We start from the raw sequence: 21,094 nt of genomic DNA on the forward strand, positions 1-21,094 counted from the left end.
CCTGCCACAGTTGCACTTGCTGACAGAACCTGAACTGGTCGTTCTCCGCTGCGGACCAAAGTGATCAGCGGAAATCGAATAAGCCTGATTCTACGCTGCACGATGACCTTGGAATAGCACTCCAGAAAGCAGCACAAAGAGTATTCGTGCGTCAGACAACGTGGAGGATGACAAAACGTTGCACGACAGGCAACCAAGAACAAAGGCTCGGGATGTCCAACTAGAAATCCAGGATTGTATCAGAAGAACCAGGATTGTGGTGTGGTGGGGGCTGTATGTCAATTGCAATGCAACGATTCGCGAGCCAGTGGGTGGTGTTGTCCCGGAAGCAAGTACTGATTTTTGGAAAGTCAGCAGGAACGAAACAGAATCAGCACCGCGTCAAGAGGAAAGAAAGAAATCCGTAATGGTTGAGCTCGACAGAACATGAAAAATACAGGCGCAAGCGATGCATATTGCAGTCATTGGGCTCAATTGCGCTGGCAAGTCAGATTGCCTGCCAATGCCAGCTTCAAGTTTTCGGCGCCCACTTCACATCCCCCAAAGTTCTGACGTCGGTCTGCATGTGCACCACCATCTGGCTACGCGAGGTCTTTCTTCCCACATTTCGACCCATTCCGTTCGAGCCCAACATGGCATTGGTTTTCGTGTATTTTCTTCGATGGCTGCCCAATCCCATCGTGGCAAGACTTGCGTTCCATCAATCACGTCTATCCCGAGAGAAGATTTACGGGAACTGGCTCGGCACGAACAGGGAGGATTATACACTACTCATACAAGTAGTGTATAGTTTACATCATATATAACAGGTACAAGTCAGTATTATTGCCTAATGTTCCAGCAGCATTGTTCTTTTCTTTCGAAGAGCACGTGCCTCAACAAGGATGTGGCAATGCACAACCCGGTCTAGCGAGTTCCTTACCAAGCTCTACTCTATGCGACAATGCCCATGTCTGTAGTGTTACATGGTAGGCAAAGTGAAGGCAAGAGGGCTATTGACCATGAGACCAGTGTTGCATTTTTGATCCTAGCTAGCATCTTGCAGGAGTGTGTCGCAAACCATTCGATTTCTGCCACTCGTATAGCTACTTCTCTACACGAGGATTACTTTTCTGCCACGAATCCTGTGCCCCATGGTCGTAGCTCAAGTTTCTCATATAAGATCTCTCTTGAAATTAGACGTGTGAAACGACGAGCTTTCAGAGGGTGATACATACCCTCTGCGCACACGTCTCACTCCAGGCTCATCAGCTGTCTGCCAGGAGAAAATATCTGTACAAATTATGCCACTTTACACCGATCCATGCTAAAATAAACCCTTGCAGTAAACTTGACTGCAAACCTCAGAACGTCCATGTCGTCGTCAATTCGTGTATATGTAAATAAGGCTGCTCGTGAGCCAGTGCCAATATTAGTAGCTGTCTACCGTCATTCGCTTTTCGATACCTGTCTAGTAACGTCATGTAGCCTGTTCGTTGGACCCAGACATCATCACTCCGCCCAATCTCGAGGGTTTGCACATCTGCCTACCTCAGTCGCAACTGTTACAGATCTGGATTGGCCACTCTGAGCTGTCGCGAATAATCTTGGTTATCCTGTAGCGACACATTACTGACTCGGCTGGGTTCATTTGAGTAAATAGCCCAAGGATTCAGCCTTTGGTCGACCGTCATGTGCGTGCTGGCACGATCCGAGGTTGTCAGATTGTGAGCACTGGTTTCAGGTTGCGAGAAGCCTCCAGTGTCAGGTCGTGCTGTTCTAGTAAGCAAGCCTGCCGACGACATCTGACTAATTTGTCGCGACGGAATGCCACCATTGCTTTTGCTGGCGTGAGAGGGCGAGGTGACACTGGCTCCCTCTGATATTGCGTCCAAATCCTTCCTATGTCTTCGGCGCAAAATGAAGAAGACAATGGCACCAATGGCCAGGCCAATGATGATGGCAACTCCAACGACAATGCCAGCAACAGCACCTCCACTAAGTCCACTAGAACGTGTAGTGCCGGCCTGCTGGCCACTAGCCCCTATGGCCGAATCGGTGGTTTGCGCAGGTGTAGGTGTTACTAGGATAGTGCTGGCTCTGCCTGTGACTGTCACAACACTGGTATAGACCTGCGAGGGTTCGGGAGAAGTAGATGATGAGGAAGTCGGTGGTGGAGGAGGAGGAGGAGGAAGATATGTAGACTACACACAACCGGGTTAGCACAGTCTGAAATATGTTGTGCAGGTAGAGATTGGCAACGACAGACTCTGGTACAGCGCAGACTCGAGAAATCATGCGACGAAGCAGTTGGATAGGAGATTATAGACTAGCCGCACTCACAGTTGTCGAAGAACTAGTACCAGGATCGGTCTGAGGATCAGATGAAGGAGCCAAAGATGATGTCGATATCTGAGCAGAAGTCTGCAAAACAACCGAACTTGTCAGAAAAGACACAACGCGAGAAGATGAAGAAACAGAAGAAGAAAAGGTCCAAGACGAGCGAGACCGACCGGTAGAGGAAGAAGCCACAGAGAAAGTAGTAGCCGGGACAAAAGTACTAACCGAAGAAGATGGAGCTCTCGAGGAGGATGGAGAGCTACCGCCATAGGTACCAGTGGGCGATCCTCCCAGATTAAAGTAGGCAAAGTATCCTCGACCAGGATTGCCACAGGTGTCAGCAGGATAGCCAGGACATTGCTCGTTGCAGTTTGCGGTAGGCACAGTATTGGCCGGCTGTTCATTGGAGCACCAGCAGTCCTCTCCTTGGATAACGGCGAAGACATAGGAGCCCTGGCAGTGTGTCTGACAAAAGCCATTAGACATGTAAGGGCTGGAAGCTGCGGATGCCGTTAGCAAAGTCGATCCATGGCCATGGCCACCTCAGACATACTTAGGACTTGACCAGAATTTTGTGGCGAGCAGTACGCTACCGACAAAGCCTGAGCCGAACTCGCGAGGAGCAGGAAGAGCAATCCTCCTAGATACCATTGTGTCCCAGGTTGTGACCGAGCTCTTGAGGAAGACATTGTGTAGGACGAGGAGAACGTGGAAAGATGGCGCTAGTCCGACGTGGTGTGGTTATGTCGACAACATTGGCCGAGCTGCAACGCGATCTTGGTAAGGATTCTGACGACAATGGAGGACGCAGTTCTTGGCTAGGTAGAGCTTGAGTGTAAACGCGAATAGTCGTGAGTAGAGAGGTTCGCCGGATCTAGTAAAAGACCAAGTGATGTTAGGATGTAGTGATGACTCGTGGTTGCGTTTGACGGGCACAACGGATTGAGTCTACGTCTGCGGTCTGTTTTTGTCGTGAATGTAAGGCCGATAATTGTCTTGGAGGTTGAGTCGAGGTTCGTTGATTCCAAACTCAATTAGTCGATATGGCCAGCACCGTCGAAGGAGTGTAAAGAGGAATTCGATTGTAGTTCCGACGAGATGGTGGAGAGGAACGAGGTAGGTAGGCAATGACAAAGTACTGAGTACTGAAGGACGATCGAACGGGCGGAGAAAGATGGAATAGTTTCGTCGCAGCTACAGACTGAGGACTGCAGACGATGAGATGGATGCGAGGCGGCAATAACCAGGCTTGGCGATCCGCCAGTTTTCGCTAAGGACTTAACTGCAGCAGGAAAAGGAAGGAGACTTTGGAGCTAAGGACAAATTGGAGATGCTCGGCTGCTTGATACAGGGATATCCCGGCTTGCCTGCGCATTCATCCTCCAGAAATCATCAGAAATCCTGCACAAAGCTCTGCCCGGCCCAAGAAAAGGCCCAGGCGCGGTGCTTCTTGCAAGGAAAACCCAATCGATTGTAAGTTGACATTACGACGAATATTCAGCGTCACTGCCGTTGAGTCTTTCACACTTGCATCATCACTCTCTACCATCACCTTACTGTGCCGGAGGATGTGCTTTCACTGTGCTGCATAAAAGTGATGACCTCTCTATCTCTCCACAAGCCAATCCCACTTCTCAATAAATATCCGACACTTGCCACATCAACACATCAAATCCAGTATCGACAATCACAGCGAGGTGGAGTAGACATTTTCGGTATCAATCGGCACTCGTATGCTTGCCCACGTCTTCTCATTCACCTAGAACTCTCCTGTGTTATGGCTTGGTTTTGAGCTGTTGCAATTTCTCCATGTAGATCACTGTCACTTACAACCCTGCAATTCTGAATGTCACCAACTACAAATCTATGTGTGGCTCGTTGCTTGATTTCCTACATCATTACCGTGCATGCCAGGATCTGGTTGGCTTACTCTTTTATTGACTTGTCGCAGCAAAATCTGCTGACCTTCAGACATGGTAGAAAAACACCCGACCAAGGTAAGAACAATGGATTGTCAGACCCCAGCCACGGAATGTACCAATCACACGTCCAAAAGCCATCGCACTGCTTCGCCTGCGTTTCGACGTCTGCACAACTGCTGGACTTTATCTGTCGACCAATAATCTGACCACGATGATTGTCCTTTGCTTTCGCGCGGCAACACAGCAGCTCAGATGCAGCAGGCGAAGCACGTCGATTTGACAAATGCTCGAGCTCGTATAAACTTCGTTCGTGACCCAAAGGTGTTGGAATCAAGATCTTACCCCGAATCTTGCAGCTTGACCATGCAGGGCTGCTTCTGCATTTCTGCACTTATGCACACTCAATCAAGCCTATCCTCGACGACAAATCACAACCATCCATCTGACGATCATTCACGATTCGGCGTGTGGCGCATGTGGTCTGAATCGCATCTAGACTGTACTCGAGTACGTCCATTTACGTGTTTCGGGAGAACTACCATCTTGACCCTTGATCGAGAAAGAGTACTGTCTAAGTCGACGTGACAGCTGTTGTGCGATTGTAGCTAGTGTTCTATTGGTCGTGTATGAATACGCGACCATGTCACGAGTACACCGAGTTTCAGAGTCGTCAGCTTTGTTGTAGAGCGTTGGTAAAAGTCGCACGTGGGTTACATCTACTGCGGAAAAGCCGACGAGTTGCTGTACATACAATTTCTACCAATCTCTCCACGAAGATGATAAAAAGTCCCAATTGTCTTCCCGATGATGCAGCTAGGTATCGCCGCCTTTGACCTACATCGGACCAGCCATGACCACATGCAACGATCATGTTAGGTCAATTGACATACAAATGTCCCTTCACACATGAGTTAAAGTGTCTCTGTTCGCATTGATTTGTGCTAACGTTATGCACTATATCCTTGTAGCTACGTGAATGTTTTGCATTGGTTCGTGATAAGTGCATGGAGATCAATGCACGGAACATGTGCAGTGGCTGGTCCTCAGCTAGGCTCGTGCTGTCTACCATGCTCGAAAACAATAGTGCATGTTCGGCCTGTATACTGTACTTCTAGTAACTACCCAACATCACTTCGAACAAGGATCTCTCTGTCCGTATATCTCTTCGCTTGCGATTACCGAAAACTTAGAACAGCTTCGACCGCCCTATCAACGAGGTACGTCATTGACAAACTCCGATAATAAAATGCTCACCCACCAGGAAATTCAACCCGGTGAGCTTCCTGAATGGGAGTGCTTCCGAAACACCTCTTTCATCTCAATTCAACGCCGATCATCCCCAACGCCGGAACTCTTATGACTCGATCACAATCTTCCAGTCAGAATGTGAACTGAATCCACTGCACAAGTACCCGAAGCTTGACACTGTAATAGTGGCCGCTTTTCCCCATCTATTCGTTATGTCAGCTTCAAGTTTCTCGGGACAAGCAGCCAAGAAGGTTTCCTGCCGCTGGAACACTTCCATGTAATACTTCCGCCGGCAATTGCTACTGTTACCCTCCTTTCTCCTCTAGCTTTTATATCGTCACAAATTGATACGTACAGAAAACAACTCTACTGCTAACAAGCACAAAATCTACGTCTCCGAGCATAAATCATTTCCAGCCAGAGCTATATATAACGTCATCGTCATCGACGCTATGCTCACACTTGTGGCGTCGACGTTCAGTTCCACCTCGGAACGTCAAAAGCCAAGCTCGAATTTGAGCTCACGTGATTGTGGAAATGAGACTGGAACTATGGCGTTTTCGTGAATTCTTGGTAGATGAAGACAAGTGTCCGTCAGGCTGCGAGAATAGGCCGTTCCTATTTTGTGGAACTGGAACAAAATATGCCTTGGTCTTGCTCGGCAAAGTATTTCTTGGTAGGCACGACCGGGACAGTCCGTTTTGACCAAAATCCTTGTCAACGGTAAACATCGTGCCATCTCTGCAAGAATTATACCCGCCTTGGTTGCAGATCCAATGGTGCAGCGTTGACGTTTCTATCGACTTGCTCGTTATGGTTTTCTCGTCTCCAATGAGATGCGACTTCTACTTCGACATTCTGCGGCCCGAGTGGTCTACCTCCCATCGTGAAAGGAGGGTCGCATACACAGTGAGATAAACATTCCGGACAGAGCGCGAACTGCGTCTTTGAAGATCTTACAAGGGGCTTGAAAACGAGCAGAAGATCTGAGACGCAGTGGTCAACGAAAATGAATACACACGACAGGCCTGGCTGGACAGTTCCAATAGTCCTCCGTGGACTTCTGATTACTCTCGTGGGATTGAACTCTACCACCACATATAATCTTTTTGGCTCTACTAGCCCCATTCGTTGCAGATCCCCGGCACCTTCCTGGCGTGCTTGCGTCTCAGCATCTGAATTTTTTGGTTATCGCTGCAGCGACTCAAAATAATGGCATAGTCTCGAAGATCAAAATTGTTCTCAGGCGTCAAGGTTCCACGGGTAAGACAGACGATCACGCCCATCCTGCTGGGAAATAGCCATCTCCTCTCGGTCAAAGCAGGAAACACGGCCTATCCTGTCAATAGCCCTGGGTGGAACTGATATACGCAACGTTCTTTTTCTCAGATACGTACCGTGACCATCGATGTCGGTGATGCAACCAGGCCGATAAGTCTCAAGCTCGGACCGAGTCAGCAAGTCGAAGCAATCGAATTTGGCTTGAAAGAAGAAGTTTGCTGGACGATTCCTTCGGTGCACGACGACCCATGACGAACGTCACTCCGGGTCGCTTGGTGGCATTGACCAGTCTTCGCAGAGATCGTCGAGGCTTTGACCGGCCTCGTTGTTCTTTGATTTGGCTCCGTGCGCGGCTTTGGTGCCGTGAGAGCTCACATGACGATGAGAGGCCCCATGGAGCCTGCCCCCTCCATCGAGCATCACAAGCGTAGGCGGCAAGGAGTTGTCAATGCCGAAGAGGTCATGCTACGCCTCCGAGGCTGATACTAAATCCATCGAAGCCGTAGGTATTCTGATGTCAACGAAATCTCGAATGCACAAAGATTGGTCGAAGACAAATCAAGGCAACAATGCCATTGACAAACGTAAGGCTATCACGACCGCCTTTGGTATTGACAGCAACGCAATTCGATAGGAAGTAGCCGCCTTCTACGCATTGTGACTCGTGGTCAACTTTAGAGGTCACAAGTGTCGGTTTTAATGATCGACCTTGGTATAAGCCGGCCTTGTGCTCCTGGCTGCGGCGTGAGAACGGCATACCTGATCACGTGACTTGCGATTGTTCCTGATGTTCATCGGTACCCTCGATATGGGGGTGCTCCGAGAAGAGCAAATCTCACAGATACAACCTTCGGGTTCACGTTATCGATTTTCAAGCCTGAGTGAAGAACGATATCAGATAACCAGATCTGTGCTACAAGACATACAGGCCGTACAATCACAAGTCTTGTCGTGAGAAGAAAAAGCACACTTCTTGATCTGATTCATAGCTACACGTCGCCGAGCAGGTCCAAGCCCCAAACAAGTGCGTCCAGATGGGGCTGAAACTCGCTGTCTATTTGGTTTGCTCGTGCAGAAACTGTAAGACGAGTTGATATCCTCGCTCGTACTCTTTCTTGACGTTCGCATCTGCCAAGTCAGCTCTTGCACCCATGAAGCCGTGGACTTGATCTCCAAAAGTTTCAACGTGCCTCGAGACTACCAGATTCGCAACGTACTCCTCAACAGCATCTTTTGGTTCCTCTTTACTGGCCAAGATCATCGTAGGGATCGTAACACTCTTCGCTTCTGTTGGATCGACCATCGCTGAACTCGTCTGGACTGCGGCCTCGAAACGAGTACCTTCTCCTGCAAGCAAATTCGTCATCTTTCCACCCCAGCAGTATCCGACTACAGCCCATTGTTTGATTCCTTTGTGAGCTGCCTCGGCTGCCTCGAGAAAACCGTTGACTTTGGGTAGATGAGTCGGCGGATGTGCATTGCCAAACCACTCTCCCAGTGCTTTCTGCTTTTCCTCGTTGTCTGGTGGCATCCAATCGATATTCGCGGTATTATCGTTGAAGCAGTCTGGGATGAACACTTGACACGGAGATGCACTGTCGCTGTACGCGAGGATATCGGCCCCTTGCAATGTCTGCGGAAAGAAGCCGAAGATGTCGTAGATGACGAGAATGGCGGTCATCGCGTTTTAGGAGCCCGTCACAGCTATGGCTTTGTTTAGTCTCAGGGATGCAACTTAATGTCGCTTGCGAACATACAAGTTTCCATGCCACCAAGATCGACATACTTGCCTTTTGACGAAAACTTATCGTCGATGATAGGTGGTACTCTGCAGCTGTCAGACTCGTGCCTGAAAGTAGGCTATTTTCAGGAAACCCCTACTTGCAGCAAGCTTCGTTATGAGTAGCCATGGCGGAATAGCTGCGACTCTGTCAAGGAACGAGAAGGATTGTCATGGCATGGAGATTGCAGCATACATATATTAACGCAGCCAAGCCAGGCAACGAGCATTGGCAAGAGCACAACGTGCGTATCAAGAATGGCAAAAACAGAAGGCTCATGATTATTGCGCCGACTGTGGTGTCCGCCCTCAACGAACACAGGAGCCTTGCTGTGAGGTTCTTGTGCTCAAACGACCAATGAGTCAAGCATACGTCCGATTAATCAATGGCGTCAGCGGTCACCTGCAACACCACAGCCGTGAAGTTACAGGACTTTTGAGTCGATTACGTTTCTCAGAAGCTCACCTCAAAATTCCTAACGATATCTCCAGTCACTGCATCGGCTACCCGCCTGGACGTAGGGCAACCGATCACCTGCAAAGCGAGTCCACGATCTCTTCGCTCCACTGACCTGCGCTGCACGAATCACCATTATCATAACGACAAAAGGGACGAACTCCATGGAAAGTAACGAAAAGTTCCCATTGCCGAAAAGCGGCGAAACAGTTATGGCGTCCGACAGATCTGGACCAGCTAGTTACAACTTGGGGCATTACGGTCCAATCGACCAGTGTGTCTATTCGTCTCACATCGCCGATACATCTTCGGCAACATGCCTGTCAAAAACCAGACACTGTGAAACCACAAACCTCGAACAGAGTACGCAGAGACGAAGTACCTTGACCGCTGATCGAACCCACATGCCCGGTGGCCTTTAGCTCCGACATAGTTTGCTCGACCACAAGCGTAATCGGCCCGAGAGCGGCACCGGGGAAAATGATAATGCGGAATCTCAACTCCTGAGCTTGCGGGACTGAAAGGTTTGGGCAAAGGCCGGATGCCAACACCTTTTCGCCAGAACCTGATCTTCGATGTGCAAACCAGGAACACCAGCAGACACGTACAAGCCTACATTTTTACCAACTTGTAGTGGGCCAGCTAACCCCGTACCAGCGTCTGCTATTACCGACACGGCCTTGTCGAGACCAGTCATCATGGTGGCATTTGCGAGCGTGTCATTCAAAGTAAGAAAACCCGTGTCTGGCAGTCCAAGGCGAGAGACACTCGCACCAGCTTCTGTCATGGAGAGGCACTGATGGCCCACTGCGAGAGCTATTGGTGCTGTCAGACCATCGTAGACTCCTGGAGCAACGACGATGTTCTTATCATCAGCAAGCAATTGTCGAAGTCGACGAGTTGTGGTCAAGACATCATGCTTGCTATCCGCGTTCGAGCTTCTCTGATAATCACCAAGAAATGCCATACTGACGAGGGAGTGTATATGATGTGCTTGTATGAGCTGGCAAATTACTTGACTTCGACTGTGCCTCGTTTCGTTGTGCCATTAATCAAGTGTCTGGTACGGGACGGATCCACCTTAATAGGAAGCTTGAAGTTGATCTGTTGAAATGCGCTCATCAGCACATCGTAACTCAGCGGCTGATTTTGATTTAGGGCACATTGTGGCCATTCTATGCTGGCCTCAGCATAAGGGTGTCCACATGCTTTGTGTGGCGCAATAGGAGGGCTGTCACCAGCTGGGGCAATTGCCATACACAGGGTGGGGGAATTGATGAATACATGATTGCCGGTTAGCCCATAGGACAGTTTCATGAATAAAACCGGCTTGTTGTTCACGATTCAATGCATACCAACAGTGATTCGAAGCTGAACATCAATCACCTCGACAGCAATGACGCCACGCCTCCTTCACATCGAGGCCTAACGATGTTCTGTTCATCGAGAACATTCGAAGAGGAAATGCTGCGCTGTTTCTGGCGGTGCTCGCTCGCAGTCACATTTGTCGGTCTCAACGGCTCCAATTCTGGCTAAATATCCCTTCAGTCGACTTTTGCCCGTACGGAGTTAAACACAAAATCGCAGCTTTCTGGTACCCGAAATCGTCGTACGACATTCTCACGTGTGATCCTGGTAGGGCACCGTCGGTATTGTCTGCTTTCTTCAGCTTCGTCTGCACTGTTAAACTTCGAGCTTTCTTCAGCGCTGCTAGTAGTGATAGCTCGTTCCACAGCAGTTATAGCCCCGAGGTCGCCTCCCTAGCTAGCCGATTGATCTCCCGTGCTTTCGCCTGTCCGCTGCGACGACCTGGGTTTGCCACCGCTTTGATCGCCGTTTGGCTGCTCCCAAAACCCAGGAAACGAGGCCTCACAAAAAGGAGGGATCTGGAACCCCACTTTCCCCGCCTCCGAGCGCCTGGGCACAGAGCCTCGAGTGCCCAGAATGCCAAAAGGCGCCTAGGAACCTTGTGGCCGGTTCCTGGGCGCAAACCTGCCTGTTCGACCACCCATTCCTGATCCTTCCTCTGCAAAACCACCACACTAAGGTGTGGACGCCGACACAAACACCGGTATCGAGCCCACGACTGCAGCCGAAGAGGACAAGACCCGTCACAGGGGAGGGAGAAAGGAGACGACACAAAAGCTTAGGAGCATGCCTAGAAATGTCAAGGCACCTGCCCTTCCGAGCAGCATACAGATGAACAGTTTAATTTCGAACCCGCCGAGACAAGAGCCGACACGGCGTAAGCTGTCAAGAGGCTTTTTCAGCAGCTTTTGGAAGAATTGGCAAAAGTCACAAACATTCGAACACACTTCTGCGAACGTCCGCGACCTGTATGCGCTGGAGCGAACATTTCTTGCGTATAACAGAACCGCGAACCACCTCGCCAGTCATGGCGTTATCGTGGCTCAGTTGCTGATACTCAAGGATGAGCACCAACATCTAGGCCTTGTATGTGGTCACTTCATGATAGGTGTCGGTATCCTGGTTAGCTTGTTTGGATGCTGGAGGTATGTTTCGCAGTCAAGAGCACTTCAACCGGAAGCTGTGCGTGCTGCTGATGGGAGAGATGAGCCTACGGCAACAGCTTCGGTGGCAAGAAGAGGCAAAGCTCGGCCCGCTCGGTTAGCTATCGTTGTTAGCACGGGTGCATGTATGATTATATGTGTTGGACTTTTTGTGGTCGTTTTGGTGGTGTTCTGAGTTGATTTCAGTTGGCCCTCTGATGGTTATGTTAAAGCTGCGATCCTGCAACCCGGAGAAGAACGATTCGAATGGACGACTTGTTCAGCAGGAATGCCGATGCCTGCATGGCAGGTTATCGTGCCTCCGAGCGAATTTGATCTTTCACTATCTTATGGAGCGAAAAGGAGATATGTGCCTCATGCCGTAACAGCAAGCTTACTATGGAGCAATTCATCGAGCTAAACTGTACATCGTGCACCACTGAGCGAAGCTCGGAAGGCTTTATTTTATCCTGCCGTAGCATTCAGAGACGTGTCGCAAGCTCTCAGACATGGACGAGGAGTAGAGCACTACGACACAACTTTGTTCCACCCTTTACGAGAGCTGCGTGACAACAACCTTGCGCCTGAAGGGCAGCCCACTACGAGCTCCTAGTATGTTTTCCAGCTTTCTCCTTGATCCTTTTCCAGTGCGCCGCCTCCTCAGGATGGTCCCTTACCCATTTCTCTACATCACTTGCATGCATTTCCTGGCAATCATGAGCTCTGCCGATACGCTTGTTCTCATCTGCATTATTGCCTCAGCATATGATTGGATAGTTACGAGCTGACTCAATGACTCACCCTGCAAATTCTGTCGCATTGCAGCTGAATGCGTGCCTCTCTGGTGTGGGTCAAAATACTGGAGGACTAGGTATGTCACAAGTGATGAAGGGACCGCGATCTTAACGAAGGTGCTGGCCATGTTGACAGAGCTGTGTGCGTGATTACCTCTGGACACAAACAAATGGTCGAGTATTTAACGGCCTGTAGCAATCCACTGCAGCACTGTGTAGCTGAATATAGCAACATCGAGATCATCGCAAAAGAGGGCTACAGCAATGAACGATCCGCACTGTATCTGGTCCTGTAGTGTCTTCCTGCACATGACACAGGCGTCGAACGCCGGCACCTAGAATGCAAGGTCCGATATTCCCTGCGCGAAAACAACAACATAGTATTCATTCTATTGGCGCACTAAGAGGAAAGCAGAGATCTGGTGAGATGTTTAGACAGGATCTCAAGGCATATGATGTCATTCCCGGCCTGCCGAACTGATTGATTTCCTTCACTCCTTTCGCCGGATCGAGCCATCATCTATGCCTACCTTTCCACGTGGCGAAAAGTTCTCTTACGAGCAAGCTTTTGTTATCACGTTCCGGTCACGATGGATGAGGAGGTGAGCTGGTGCTCAGGATTGCTTGACGACAGTAGAATACTTTTGTGCTTTCTGACATGATAATGTGTTCAAGCGGCTCAGCACTGACTTACAATCTTTTTCAGCTGAACTAATTTGCAATCTTTCAGCTAACGTAAGGACGTTTCATTTGCCATGAAGAAGGTGATAAGGTATCTTCAAAAGCAGGGTAAGCAGAATTGATCATGTCCAGCTTCTTCTCGCTTTTCCGTGCACCTGCCGCAAACAGTGCTCACGATGAATAGTTGCGCAGCAGAGTCAGGCGCAACACAGACCAGCCGGGTCTCGCTCTCAAGGAAAAGATGCTCTATCCTCTCTAGCCTCCCTCAGACGTGTAAACTCACGAGCTGAAACCGAAGATTACGAGACACATGGGATTTATGAAACACAAAACGAGCTCCAGAAGTACCAGGTATTCATTCCACCGGCCGAGTTTACAGCAGGAGCAACAAGCACTAGATACTGGGTTGTGTTTATCCATGGAGGCGCGTGGAGGGGATCCTACAATCGGCGCCGCTGCCTTCGTTCCAACATGCAAGCAACTGCTTACATCGCCCTTGCTGACTCATGTCGTGGTAAACATCGAAGACTATACCTCGCTGGATTATCGGCTCAGCGTACATCCTGATTACCCCAAAGATGCCTCGAGTCTTGACACTTTCTTGATGCGAGAGGCACGTCGTTCAGACCACGTAATCGACATTATAACGGGAATTTCAGTCCTCCGAAGGAAATATGATTTTGGCTCGCGATATATTCTTGTTGGCCACTCTTGTGGGGCGACGGTGGCACTGCAATCCGTAATGCGTCTGAATGAGGTTGAGAAACGCGCGCTATCTTGGACACCGCCGCAGGCAATTCTCGGAGTACATGGCATCTACGACATCCCCGCACTGATCCGAACTTTTTCGGAAATACCTGAGCATCGCGACACTGTGGTGGGAGCTTTCGGTGAGGATGAAAGAGTATGGGAAACTGTTTCTCCCGCACAAGGAGGTTGGCTAAGTAGTCCAAATGCATGGGGTGCTGACGGCAAGACTCTGCTTGTGATCGCTCATAGTTCGAAAGACGAGCTGGTGGACTGGCATTAAGCTGAAGTGATGGCTCAGAAAGTACAATCTGTTTGGAAAGAACACGAACTGCAAGCCCCTCAGAACGAAGGGGATACACAGAACGTCAAATGTTCGGAGAGTAAAATTCCTGATAGGTCAGAAAATTTCGCTTTGGCTGAGCTAGAAAGTGCTCATCACGAGGTGTGGGAGACTGGATGGGAGCTTGGAAGAACAATTGCACTGGTTCTGAATGGGCTAAAGAGGCTGCGCAACAACCAGCGACCATTCGAAGGTCATATTTAGACCATTACGAGAACAAAACTGTTTCCTGCGAAGTGCCATGACACCTGGCTCTCTATAGCGATGACGCTACGCCTCCTTTACGTCGAGTAGACCCTTGCGGCAGAAGTAAAAGAACTACTAGACTTGCTCGAGTCCGTCCGTCAGTTTGGTTTCATTGCCGGGACACAGGCTTCCGTTTCGAGTAACTCGTCAAGGCGATTACTGTCGCAGATTTCCAGTCTGGAAGTCCTGCTAGGGAAGTCAGGGCGCGTCACGGAAGCTCGCCATAGGCCAAATGAGTAGAGGGCGAACGATCGTTGTGTGTGGTGTAATGAGTCAGTATAAAAAATTGCCAAACGAGCGGTATGGCGTCGAGAACCCTTTCCGATTTATTGGATAGGGACTGAAGATGAGGAGGTTTCTGGTAGGTGATGTCTTACCAGAACGGAGAGACAGACATAGAGAAGGTGTGTGGCGATGGCTGGAGGAGGGATGTCTACGCATAAACATCGACAAGACTATGGGCAGCAGAAGGGCGGTAGAAGGCCTCCTAGCCATGCCAAAAGGGAGGAGCTCGAAAAAGGCGGCGATGAAGATACATGCCTGATTGTCATAAGTCATGGCCCAGCGAGATCGATATCATTTTCCTAAAGCCCAGCTGTTTGTGATCCGCGGTGCCATGTACCAGGCTTTCTCTGTTTTCTTTATCTGACTTTTGTTGCATGATTGCTTGATCTGTGACGTGGACAATTGACCTGGCTGTGCAAAGTATATAGACGAGGGTTAGACGCGTGGTGCCTGAACTGGTCTGAGGCATCTGCTGTCCAGCCGACGGAATCTCATTGGCCGACACCTCATCTCGATCTCTTGTTGCCTCAGGCCAGATATCAAGATTCTGAAATGCGGTGATGAGCTGATCATGAGACAATGATGCACAGCATCTGACAGCAGCGCGGGGTACACAGACGGGCATCCATCGGAGCAGCTTCATCTTCGCTGTTCTTCGAGGGGTTATCATGTCTTCATATTTGTTCTTGTCAAAATTGTGGAGCTAATATGCCACATAAGCATGGGGTTTCAGATTACTGGGACTATCGACAATCTTCCTCCAATGGCGACGATAGTTTAGGTGAGAAATCCTTTTCTGTCACATTCGTGGCCTCCACTAACTCTTGTGAAGGGGTAGAATTCGAGCTTCCCATGCTCGAGGTCCGAGTTCGAGTCTCGGTCGTCGCATATCTACCTTTGAATTATGCCAATCTTTTTTTTCTTTCTTTTCTCTCAATCGAAGGAGCAGCTTTGTCCTTGAAACATCATCAATGGCATAGGAGTCCGAATGTGCAGCTGACGCTGAAGAAGGACAATAATCTAACAACACGGTGTCTATTCTCGACTTACAATCCTTCGAATCGTTCATGTGTGTACCACGATCGGATAGAGCATAACGCAGGGGTCAGGTGACACGCGCTGAGGACACTGCTTTCAGGACAATCATGAGGAACGAGACAGCTCTGGAGAGGAACACGAAGCATTTGCAATTAGCAAAAAAGATGCCGGGTGACCACATGCGTTGTTTTCCTGCCATGCTGTATATGCAACGGAACGCTCCTTCAAGACACTCGGGTCAATGCTATTTGTACTATGGTTTGGTGTGATGGCCAGCTCGCAGGCGAGAAACTGTCTCCTTTGCTCATTTGTTGAGCTCAGCAGCCTTTGCGTGTAGCTCATCCTTGCTCTTTGCTTCTGGCATTTCTTGCAGAATGTTAGCTACTGTCAAATTCCTCGAAATAATCGTTGCTTACTGCCCTCGGGAATCTGGGGGCCCTTTGATTTCAGTGGGCCGCCTGCTTCCTCTATTGGACCCTTATTCTCATCATGGATGGGGTGATCAGAGGCATTCGAGTCTGACGAGTGTTGTGCAATTTTGTCAGTGAGGCCTTCTGGTGCTCTTTCTTCACTTGGGTGGCTAGGCATATTGGTAGGTAGCTTATTGAGTCCTGAGAAATCGAAAGTTGACCTTGTGTGTTTTCTGAGATGTGTACTAAGTCTGTAGAAGTTTCTGAAAATAATGGTGGGATATATATCAATGTCTCGTGCTGAGTCTGCTCATTTGGTACGAACACGTCATTAGTGGGGGATTCAGGGTGGCTTAGGCTGCCATGTGGCTCATGGTCGCACTGGTCGAGCATCATCCTGGTCACCCGGCGTCTCCATTCCTCGTCAGCCTTTCCATTCGTCTCCCAAGCACTATTATTTCTGACTATCCCATAACTGCGACACGCGAGCCGGTTCCTTCTCATATGGCATGTTACCGAAGCACTATCAAGGACAGCTACATTCTCCTCGACCATGCCCTCTGTCCTCAGCGACCATGACAAGGAGACCGTCAAGCGACTAGTACCCAAAGCCTCGAACAAGATCCAAGCAGTAGCTGTTGCTCGTCTATACGTAGTCCCGCCTGGTCAGAACAGATGGAAGTATACAGGTCTGCAGGGAGCTGCTGTGCTCTCCAACGATCTTGTTGGGAACACTTTCTGGATCAAACTCCTCGACATCTCGCCTGCTAACCGTGGTGTGATATGGGATCAGGAGGTCTACGACAGTTTTCAATACAACCAGGATCGAACCTTTTTCCACTCCTTCGAGCTCGAGCAATGTATAGCAGCGCTTTCCTTTGTCGATGAGAAAGAGGCGAAGCAGTTCAAGAAAAAGATGGATGAGAGGGAGAAGAATGCTAGCAAAGCAACCAAATCAACACCATTCGGCTCGGGAGCAGGTGGTGCGCAGGTCGCTCACGTCAATGGTGGTGGTCACAAGGGCCATAGTAGGCTCGGAGGACTGTTTGGAAGAGGTAGAAACAACTCAAATCCTCCTCCACCTCAGCAACCACAGATGGCTGCTCCACAACCCATCTACAGCTCTGTGCCAACCGGAGTGGGAGGAAGCAGACCGCAAAGTAGTGGAGGGATAGATCTCACAGACCCATCATGGAGACCAATACTGGACGAATTGTTGCAAATGGGCATTACTGAAGATCAGATTGCACAGAACGCGGACTTTATCAAATCATATGTTGAACAAAAACAAGCTCAAGAAATGGCTAATGGTATTGCATCAGCCTTACCAGCCCGGCAGAACTCAGGCAGAGCACCACCTCCGCCTCCTCCACCTGCAGGGCCAGCTGCTCCTAGATTGAGTCCAGATAACACAGGCACCACAACATCCAGCCGCAGAGGACCACCACCTGCACCTCCACCATCGCGAAGACCTGTTGGTCGAGCTTCATCACCACCAAGAGAGCCTTCTCCCGTACCAGCACGTACACCGTCACCTCCTTCTACACCACAACCCAAATTCAGGGCACCTCCACCACTGGCCGATGCTGGAAAGTTCGCTGTCAAGGATGCCTCACCTTTACAATCTGCTGGTCGATCTAGGGCATCTTCAGGTGCGGCTCTCGCTAATCCCGGTCCGCCTCCGCCACCACGCCCACCAAAAGAAGCAGATGACGAAATACCTGGTCAGGCTTTCAAAGTACCACCTCCATTTACAGGTCAACGACAGCCCAATGCACCTCCTCCACCAAGTCGTGGCCCTGTTCCACCTCCACCACCTTCAAGAGGTTCTGGACCTCCACCTCCTGCATCACGTACTAATGCAGCACCAATTCCACCTCCTATGCCTGCAACCTCGCGACCACTTCCACCACCTTCATCGTCAGGTAGTGCTCCTCCACTTCCGCCACCCATGCCTCACATGAATAATGCACCGCCTCCACCACCTCTCCCACCCATGGGATCAGGAGCTCCACCACCTCCTCCGCTGCCACCAATGGGCGCTGGCGGGCCACCGCCACCACCTTTACCTCCTGGCGGCAACGCTCCGCCATTACCTCAAGCTGGCGGGGGTGGACGAGACGATTTACTGGCCGCTATTCGAGGTGGAGGAACTGGTGGTCTCAGGAAAGTGAAGAACACCGAGAAACGTGATAGATCAGCTGCTCAGGTTCCTGGTGGTGAGACAGGTTCCTCTGCACCTGATGGTGCGCCACCAACTCCAGCTGGTGACGCTGGTGGACTTGCTGGGGCATTGCAAGCTGCACTTGCTAAACGAAAGACCAAAGTTAGTGGCTCTGGTAAGTCACAAGCTCTACCGATATCTGTGTTTGAAGTACTAATGCGCTTGCAGATGACGAGAAGGATGACGACGACGATTGGTGAAGCGACCCTTTCGAATGGAAAGCTGTGTTTTTCGCTATCCCGGTCCTGCTATGCTCTACTGTACTATGGTTTCTTGAAGCGTTGGAGCGGTCATTTCTAAGTTTGTATGGTCGGTGCAGATATTTGCAAGGTCTACAATCTCTGCAAGATATGAGAATGTTACCTCTTGTATCTCGAGTTATTTCTTGCCTCTTTTCCGTTACTGAAAATCAAGTTCGGATACACTTTGAATATACTGGTAAGTGATTATGCTTCGGAAGAGCGTATTGGACGGAATTTCCTTGCGCCGTCGTGTCGAGAAGATTTGGAGAACAGCGCAAGGCGGGAGCGTAGAAAACGTCTCCGAAAGTTGCTGAAGTTTAAACAGACCAAACACAGCACCGAATAATTGAGGAACTCTCGAGGCAGAACACAGCTCCTCCAAGCGGAAGCACGTTTGTGTCGATCCATTGTGTAACCGTGTTTCGCGCGGAGAGCTCGGGAACGGACGTAAGAAGAGGGGAAATATCAACGAAGACAATATGAGCAGAGCATCCGCCATCTTGGGAATGATGCGATGGTTGATATAGTTTCAATCTGATACATTTCATACTGTTAGCACATTACCACGTCTCAGTGTATAACTAACCCTCACATCTGCCTCCGTTACACTGTGTTCGTATCGACTACTAACCACAAAATGCCAAACACAAAGACAGTCCACGTTCCCCATCTGGGCGGCATTGACGCAGCATACCAGATGCCCTACTCATATGACTCGTCTAAACCCACTCTGGTCCTAGTCAACAGTTTCACTACCTCGTCTGAGCTCTACCGCAAGCAGTATGCTAACAAACAGCTGACCGACAAGATGAACCTCTTGGCCATTGAGCTGCTTGGACACGGACAGACAAGGACGAAATCGGAGAACTTTACCTACTGGGACACCGCGATTATGAATCTTCAGGTCATGGAGGCACTGGGGATATCCAAGGCTTTTGTCCTCGGGACGAGTCAGGGTGGATGGATCACGGTGAGGATGGCGTTGCTTGCGCCAGATAAGGTATGTTATGCCCATAACTTGCAGCGCTCCGTCCGACACGGGATTTGCTAACACACACTCACCCCTGACAGATCCAAGGCATAATACCTCTCGGCACCTCCATGGACCACGAATCCGAACGCACCCGCAAACTCGGCTGCTGGGACGGCGCCGCCGCCTGCACCGGCCCCATCAACAACTGGACCACCACCAACTCAACCCCAGATTTCCAGCCCGATCTCGACTACTGCAATTTTCTGATTGATATCGGATTCGGCAAGGATTGCCCCAAGGAGGAGCGAGAGTTCTGGTGCAAGACTATTCAGGCGAATTATCAAGGGGATGAGGGGAGAAGGAGGGCGAGGATGGCGGCGATTAATTTGAGGGAGAGGGATGGGTTGCATGGGCGGTTGTTTGATGTTGTCTGTCCGGTTATGTGGTTGCATGTGAGTTGGTCTTTTTCTCAATGGGTGTTTTGTGTGTGCTGGTGTGATTGATACTGACGTTGATTTGCAGGGTACCGATGATGCTGTCTATTCAGTCGCGAATGCGGAGGAAGAGATTAAGTTGTTCACAAATGCGAAGGCCACGGATCTGGTTACTGTTCAGGGAGGTGCACATTTCTTGTCGGCTTCGCATCCAAAGGAGGTTGATGATGCTTTGATCTCTTTTGTGGGAAAATATGCTTGAGCAGAACAGTCTCAGGTTAACTAGAAGTATTTCTTCTATGTACAATATCACCAGCTGAAAGGTCTGTTCCTTGCTTGAGAAGTACGGTTCTGACCTACAAGAATTCTGCGAGTCGAACTGGTGGCAATCACGGCTGCTCTTGATGTGCACACGTAAAGATGTAGGCTGTGTACGCGTCTGCTCAGATATCGACGATATTCTATAATCTGTTCACTTGCCTGGTCCAAATAGTGAGCATGAGGCTAACGCCCCAGCTCGTTCTTCGATGGGATTGCATTTTCCTTAGATAGACCCCGTAGTCAGTTTATACTATCCACCCGATACCTACTTTCAGCTCTAGGATGCGTCAAAGAGAGCAGAAGATGAGAGGGGAAGAGGTATATCCTGTCGCGGATGACCTGGCCAAACGAAGAACCTTACTGGATACTATATGTAGGTAGAAAACATTGGGACAAGAGGCAGGGCGAGCCGAGTATGTGGCATCGCAGGAAGGCTGGGACGCGCAGCCTCGCGAAGCGTGGAGCGATACTACTATTGTAGATAATTTGCACTTGGTCTTCCTCTATCTTGTGTGGCCAGATGACTCATTGATATTGTTGACCTCGTAGTAGTCCCGGCTCGCGGCAAGTGTTCTGCATATCAGCGCTCATCACATTTCTTCGTATAGGTACGAGTACTTCATGATGAGCGTCATAACACATAGGAATTGAGAACAACAAAGCGCCGATGCTGACTTGATCAAGCTGGCCGGGCGAGTGAAACATTGAAAGCTGGAGAAGGCGCTTCAAAGTGGCCAGGCTCTGTCCAATAACTACAAAGACAAGGAGTGAGTAGCTTAGCCATTTGCTCGAGGGTCTTGCGGAGGAAGCGGAGCCACCTAACCAGACAGCCACCTGGC

General features: G+C 49.8%; 5 protein-coding genes across 5 annotated transcripts; 2 read left to right on the top strand and 3 right to left on the bottom strand.

Moving 5' to 3' along the window:
• Positions 1 to 1,544: 1,544 nt before the first annotated feature.
• Positions 1,545 to 3,008, bottom strand: WSC4 (Cell wall integrity and stress response component 4; the record flags this gene model as incomplete). The annotated part of the gene is made up of 4 exons (XM_064899629.1): positions 1,545 to 2,183; positions 2,323 to 2,403; positions 2,545 to 2,819; positions 2,873 to 3,008. 4 exons carry the CDS (start codon positions 3,006 to 3,008, stop codon positions 1,545 to 1,547), a joined length of 1,131 nt encoding a protein of 376 aa, XP_064752941.1.
• Positions 3,009 to 7,824: 4,816 nt separating this feature from the next.
• On the bottom strand, positions 7,825 to 8,554 carry LTR64_005291 (uncharacterized protein; the record flags this gene model as incomplete). Its single annotated transcript, XM_064899630.1, has 2 exons — positions 7,825 to 8,403; positions 8,528 to 8,554. The coding sequence occupies 2 exons, from the start codon at positions 8,552 to 8,554 to the stop codon at positions 7,825 to 7,827; spliced, it is 606 nt and encodes a 201-aa protein (XP_064752942.1).
• Positions 8,555 to 15,955: 7,401 nt separating this feature from the next.
• LTR64_005292 (uncharacterized protein) lies at positions 15,956 to 16,239 on the bottom strand (the record flags this gene model as incomplete). Its single annotated transcript, XM_064899631.1, has 2 exons — positions 15,956 to 16,017; positions 16,068 to 16,239. 2 exons carry the CDS (start codon positions 16,237 to 16,239, stop codon positions 15,956 to 15,958), a joined length of 234 nt encoding a protein of 77 aa, XP_064752943.1.
• Positions 16,240 to 16,614: 375 nt separating this feature from the next.
• Positions 16,615 to 18,485, top strand: LTR64_005293 (uncharacterized protein; the record flags this gene model as incomplete). Its single annotated transcript, XM_064899632.1, has 2 exons — positions 16,615 to 18,400; positions 18,454 to 18,485. The coding sequence occupies 2 exons, from the start codon at positions 16,615 to 16,617 to the stop codon at positions 18,483 to 18,485; spliced, it is 1,818 nt and encodes a 605-aa protein (XP_064752944.1).
• Positions 18,486 to 19,164: 679 nt separating this feature from the next.
• Positions 19,165 to 20,196, top strand: LTR64_005294 (uncharacterized protein; the record flags this gene model as incomplete). The annotated part of the gene is made up of 3 exons (XM_064899633.1): positions 19,165 to 19,527; positions 19,599 to 19,952; positions 20,023 to 20,196. 3 exons carry the CDS (start codon positions 19,165 to 19,167, stop codon positions 20,194 to 20,196), a joined length of 891 nt encoding a protein of 296 aa, XP_064752945.1.
• Between the last annotated feature and the right edge of the window lie 898 nt (positions 20,197 to 21,094).

This window comes from Lithohypha guttulata, assembly GCF_036872675.1.
Source record: "Lithohypha guttulata strain CCFEE 5908 chromosome Unknown scaffold_4, whole genome shotgun sequence".
Classification (NCBI taxonomy): domain Eukaryota; kingdom Fungi; phylum Ascomycota; class Eurotiomycetes; order Chaetothyriales; family Trichomeriaceae; genus Lithohypha; species Lithohypha guttulata.